This window comes from Rutidosis leptorrhynchoides, chromosome 1, assembly GCF_046630445.1.
Source record: "Rutidosis leptorrhynchoides isolate AG116_Rl617_1_P2 chromosome 1, CSIRO_AGI_Rlap_v1, whole genome shotgun sequence".
In the NCBI taxonomy this organism is placed as follows: Eukaryota; Viridiplantae; Streptophyta; class Magnoliopsida; order Asterales; family Asteraceae; genus Rutidosis; species Rutidosis leptorrhynchoides.
This window is the reverse complement of record NC_092333.1, coordinates 65,679,359-65,685,402: the sequence shown is the minus strand read 5'-3', so window position 1 is coordinate 65,685,402 and position 6,044 is coordinate 65,679,359. Positions and strand designations below refer to the sequence as shown.

Sequence of the window (6,044 nt, the reverse complement as noted above, 5' to 3'; positions counted from 1 at the left end):
CAATCTAAACCCTAATTTCTAAACCCAAACCCTAATTTCTAAACCCTAATAGGTAAACCCTAATTTTTAACCCCCTAATTTCTATACCCTAATTTTTAACCCCTTAAAAAAAAGCTCAGAATCAAAACATTCAATGCATTGAATGTTTTCATTTTTTTCTTAAAGCGTTTTACCGCCATAATAATCACATTTACACAAAGTGTCTTTTTTAATGTTCATATTTTCATGTGATCTTGATTCCTGGAAAAAAAATTCGAAAAAAAGGAAAAAAATTACTTCCCTCTCACTTCCTCCCAAAAAAGTGCTTCCCTCTTAATTATATATATATATATATATATATATATATATATATATATATATATATATATATATATATATATATATATATATATATATATATATATATAATAATTGTTTTATTTAGAAAAAAACGAAAACTTATATAATACGAACACGGAACATGTAAGTTCAATAATTTTTATTTGTAATTATTATTATTATTATTATTATCATTATTATTATTATTATTATTATAGATAGATTATTACTAGATAAATTTTTATTTAAAGATCTTTTAAAACGTGTAGATCGATAGAGACACGCAAATCCTACGTGTCATTTGACAACCCACCAAACTCACCTCGTAAGAGTCGGATGCATTTAAATCACCTCCACCAAGAAATCCCATGTGTGACAGGCAAGAGTCTAGCCTGAAGGCATCCTCCAAAGGCACGTGATAGACCCGACGTATAAGGGGATCATCGTATGCACAAGGTAAGCTGATGCAGCGCTACGAAGGCATACACAAGATTCAAAAGTAAATTATGATCCCCCTCGAACTTCGCCTGTTATTCTTTCAAGCTTTTACACATGGAGTCCTAGCTTCAAATGAACGAGTACCGTTGGATCACATAGTCGTTGGTAATTTTATTTTTATTTAAAGTTAAATTTAGGAATTTATAAGAAAATATTACCACCTACTACATATCAAGATTCCTTTGATAGTCAAAAATCCATGTGGCAATAAGCCAATAAGTGCTGTTTAAATCCAAACTGCCCCAGGTCTTCTCTTACAAAACGTCAAAACAGAGTAGATAGATAACCCCCAAATACACACGCAATTTTAAAATTTGGAAAATAAATATTACAAGTTGTTGAATATTTTATTTCAACATGATCAGCACTTCAATTAATTCCACTCGCTCCATCCATCTAATCACTCATCCATCATTCGCATCTCAGATCAACACGAAATTTCAATTTAATACTAATTCTGATTCTAATTCATTACGAATACGCCCGTGTTTTAAGATCAGTGTGTGTGTTTCTGTGTGCTTACGTCATCATCCGGTTAGATAAGGATGTCATTAGGCGGTGAATTAGCATGGAAAGCACACGTGGCGATGGCGTTAGTTCAGTTATTCAATGGAGGATATCATGTGATTACTACAGTTGCTCTGAATGGCGGAATCAATGAAATTGTTTTCTGTTTGTATCGTGATCTTATTGCGCTATCTATACTCGCTCCGATTGCCTATTTTCATGATAAGTTAGTTACTAATCTGTAATTATGATTCTTAATTACTCTAGTTATTGTCATTGCTAGTTTGCTACTATTTAATGTACTTGCTAGTTTATTGTAATAATTGTGATTCTATTAGATTTGATTGATCAATAAGTTAGTTGATGTTAGTACATAGTGATTTATTCTAGGTGTAGAAATGAGGTGGAAGATAATCGTAGTGATAACGGAAATCGGGATAAAGAAAGTAACAATTATATTTGAATTCTACGGAGTTTATTATTATATTGGTAGGGATGATTATTATTGTTAACAGGTGGGCAACTCCCGTCTGATTTACAATTAGTGTTTTTTTTTTTTTTTTTTTTAACTTGGTCAGAATTAGTATTCGTGTTTACACAAACATTTTCGAAGATGGCTTATCAATCAGTACCATCTTGTTGGTCGTAAGTTTTAGTATCCATCCACATCGTACACGTACATATGCTAGTGCATTGACTCTGGTCTGTGTTGTCTATGATCATGAAGGACAATTATATTATTTGTGGATAAACTTTTTCATCGTTAACCTTTTAGTAGCACTTGTATCATTTTGGAAATGTCATAAAAGTAAAGTTGGTCTGGATTTTGATGTTTGTAGGAGAGTAAGACCTGCAATGACAAAGGAATTTCTCATGTATTTCTTCTTTCTCGGGTTGACTGGGTAAGTCTTCTATTATGTCGAATATTTTCTTTATTTGTGTTTGTAATCCCCTACGGAAAACAAACTTGTAATATTTGTTTTGGTTTTCATTTTTACTTACTACGGAGTATTATTTTCTTTGATCTTGAACAGGATATATGGGAACCAACTATTGTTTCTTGTTGGTCTTGGCTACACAAATCCAACCTATGCTGCAGCCTTTCAACCAGCGATTCCTGTCTTCACATTTATACTCGCTATAATTTTGGGGTAAGCCTTTCAAGTTTCAACCTCCAGTTCTTGTCTTCACATATATGCTTGCAACAATGTATCTTTATGTGTAAACAAATGTATGTTTATGTGTATACATATGTATGTTTTATTGTATAACCACATATATGTATAAGATCTCTAACATATCATCGCCATCAAGTATTTCTTACGCATATTCATATGTTAACGTCGTGTGAGGTAATGTACATGCAGTGTAGAGACAGTGAATGTGCTTAAGACTGAAGGCCAGGCAAAGGTTGTAGGTACCCTTGTTTGCGTTTCTGGTGCCATATTAATGGTTCTGTTCAAAGGACCAGCTCTATTGGGTTATGCAGATTTTGTACCTAGGCACCATCATCACATAAATGCAGTGGGTCAACCCGAACTGGCTGGATGGATGTTCTCTGGTCAAGCCACCTTTGGAATTGATAAATGGCACATTGGTGTCTTATGCTTAATAGGGAATTGCATGTGCATGGCAGCATTTCTGGCTATTCAGGTACTCTATGGTATATTTGAATTCATTAGTTAGAGCTGGCATAATGGGCGGGTCAGGTGGAATTATGTCTTGAACGGCTTCCAACCTATTTTATGTTTAGCATCACGTTTTATATATATGTGTGACCTCTTAGAGATAAAACAAGGCCTGAATTGACCCGTTCGTAAGTAAATGAGTTGAAGTTGCTACCTTTATTTTAAAGCAACATTATTTTTGGTGTACGATTTTCAGCTAAATGTGCTATAGCTCTCACCCTTAGCAATTTCCACCCTTATTCTTGATGTGATTATTGATGTTTGGTTTTTTGCATATAATTAATTCAGGCTCCTCTGCTGGCCAAGTACCCTGCAAACCTGTCTGTTACCGCATTTTCGTACTTTTTTGGTACAATTTTTATGGTAGTGACAGCAATCTCCACGAGCAATGGGTCAACAAACTGGCATTTAACTCATTCTGACATTTGGGCAGTAGTTTATGCTGTAAGCATGTTATCCTTTGCCATTGTATTTGTTACAACATCTCAAATATAAACATGTATATCTTCTAAGCGTAATAAATTTGATATAACATGCAAAATGCTTTGCTTTCTTCCTATTTTTTACTAAAATGCATGCAAAGAAAGTGTTGGCATTATTGGAGTAGTGATAAATGTATATTCAGGAGAGGCTAAAAGAGGTGTGATAATACCAATCACTGTATAATATTGCTATTGATGTTGGTTATATATAATATTACTTAACATTAGTTTCAGTTATGAAAATTCAGTGATGAAATGTATTATTTAGACAATCTGCTTAACTTTTTATCACATTAAATGTTGAAATTCATCTCTTACTTTAATAGTATACATATACTATTGTTATTTATGTTGTTCTTTAATATTATCTCAACAGGTAGGGTGTACTGTATCCATTAAATTTTTCTTGTAGAGTATATTAATAAATAAATTAAGAATAGCTTGGACGTCCTTTTCAAATGTGTGCTTTAACTGACCTATTCTAGTTCTTGTCACTTTTAACGGTTCAGTCTAATGATGTCCATACTTTGTTGAAGTTTCAATCTTGTTTCATGCCTATAGTTTTGCTATCTGTTTATCTAGCCTGTTGTGAATTGCATTTTGATTTATTAGTAATTATATTATATATTATGTATTATATACGGAGTATGTGTTATTACGTCCATAGTTCTTATGCTTTATATGCCCTTATGTGATATGTGTTACTCATTACCTGGACTAGTCACTTCACAAATTCTCTATTGAGGGAATAATAATATATGATTTAGATGATCTTGGTTTCTTTCAGGGTATTGTAACATCGGCGTTGAATTATGGACTTATGACATGGTCCAACAAAATACTGGGACCTGCTTTGGTTGCTCTTTACAACCCACTGCAACCTGCTGCAACTGCCTTTTTGTCAAGAATTTTCCTTGGAAGCGCAATTTATCTGGGAAGGTCTGTTATCTGTCTCTCCGTTACTAAAATTTCTTGTTTGTTATGCAGACATACAGAATTTTGAGTTTCTGATAACTTTTCACACTGGGTCACTTCCCATCATGAAAATATAATATATTTTTTTTGAACAGTAGTACGGGATCAACCGGGGATGTAATCACCCACGCGTTCATCTCCCGCAGTTGCATAACCCGCCCCCAACTCCTGCCCAGGAGAAACCCGGCCCAATCCGTGGGCATGGGCGGTAAAACCCCCCTCCCCCACTGCCCCGCAACGCGATGTGCGGAAGGCACCCTTGGGTGGAAAACAACATCCTACTCGACACTTCGTACCCAAAACTGCTTACTTTTGCACACTGTCTTGTTTTCTTTGAATTATAGCAAGAGTAAAATTTGTTTACCAAAATTTAAGAAGAGAAATAAGATGGTTTGAAAGCTGATCACCTTATAAGTGATTCTCGTTTTTCTCAGCATGAGACAGGAACATATAAATCCAGAATTCAAATGAACCTAAACCAATCAACCGTTAGTAGACTCGTACTTTTAGACTTTGGAGCAATCCAAAGAGGCTGAAGTAATGACTGTTAAGCCTTCCAAGTAGAGAGTAGAGACAGAAAAACGGGCAGGTCGGATGGGTTGGGTTGGGTTGACCTGAAATACACGTTGTCTGAATTAATTAGGTATAAGCATTGTATCAAATATGGTATTCACTAATAACTTTTTTTGTTATTATTAATATAATTTCGTATGGTCTAATGCATTAGAAGCCACTATGGACTACTTTTGAGTTTTGACACCCTTTTTTAGTTCTCTTTCTATTCCGTTTGAGAAAGCGAAACCCATCGAACCTATTTACTTGATTGAAATGCAACTTTGCTAGGCTTTTGGATGGACCCGGTAGGAAACATTTGTATTTGACCATTAACTTGCATTTATGAACAGTGTTGTAGGAGGACTATTGATTGTAGCCAGCTTATATTTGGTGACGTGGGCGACGTATCGGGAAAAACAACAGGCAGCAGGTTCAGGTGTCGGCCATTCTCGTGAGTCAGAGCCGTTGATAGGTCAGATTTTTTCTGGGCCTTCACCATCAGTAGCCAAGAATTTTGATTAACCTAGATGTGGGACAAAGAGTATTCTTGTTTTTTTTTTCCTGTATAAAATACTCAATACTGACAAAATACAAAGATTTTTCTCCCCAAATGAGCTTATTTTGTTTCTATGGGAAGTGATTTATGCACGACACAATTTGATCCATAATTTATAATTTTATTGCTCGTCACTTGAAAGTAAACAGCAAGGTGGCGTAAGTAACATGTGATCAATTGTTGTCCATGGAGTTTAAATTAGTATGCCAATGAGTTTAAATGATCATCACAATTCATATATAATACTGAATACTGATGCTGATTAATGATTTCAAATTATACAATAGAAGTTTAAAGCTACTAATCTGTTGCATTAATTATTGTGACAAAATTTGAACAATATCACTCATTTTAAATAAAATATGCAAATTGTTGCGGAGTATTAGATAATGTGTATTGTAAAATGTTTTGTAAAAAGCTTCTCTCATATTCAGTCTGTTAACAATTTTTAAACTTATATGATGG

General features: G+C 34.2%; 1 protein-coding gene across 1 annotated transcript; it reads left to right on the top strand.

Moving 5' to 3' along the window:
• The first annotated feature begins 1,161 nt into the window (after positions 1 to 1,161).
• Positions 1,162 to 5,713, top strand: LOC139861023 (WAT1-related protein At4g19185-like). Its single transcript, XM_071849371.1, has 7 exons — positions 1,162 to 1,549; positions 2,163 to 2,225; positions 2,358 to 2,474; positions 2,691 to 2,976; positions 3,300 to 3,455; positions 4,281 to 4,432; positions 5,374 to 5,713. The coding sequence occupies exons 1-7, from the start codon at positions 1,362 to 1,364 to the stop codon at positions 5,543 to 5,545; spliced, it is 1,134 nt and encodes a 377-aa protein (XP_071705472.1). The 5' UTR covers positions 1,162 to 1,361; the 3' UTR covers positions 5,546 to 5,713.
• The last annotated feature ends 331 nt before the right edge of the window (positions 5,714 to 6,044 follow it).

Excerpts from the sequence above, each read along its gene's own strand:
- LOC139861023 (XM_071849371.1), top strand. The coding sequence starts at position 1,362 with ATGTCATTAGGCGGTGAATTAGCATGGAAAGCACACGTGGCGATGGCG. Across the intron at positions 2,977-3,299 it reads CAGCATTTCTGGCTATTCAG|GCTCCTCTGCTGGCCAAGTA; the intron begins GTACTCTATGGT and ends TAATTAATTCAG. Across the intron at positions 3,456-4,280 it reads TTTGGGCAGTAGTTTATGCT|GGTATTGTAACATCGGCGTT; the intron begins GTAAGCATGTTA and ends GGTTTCTTTCAG.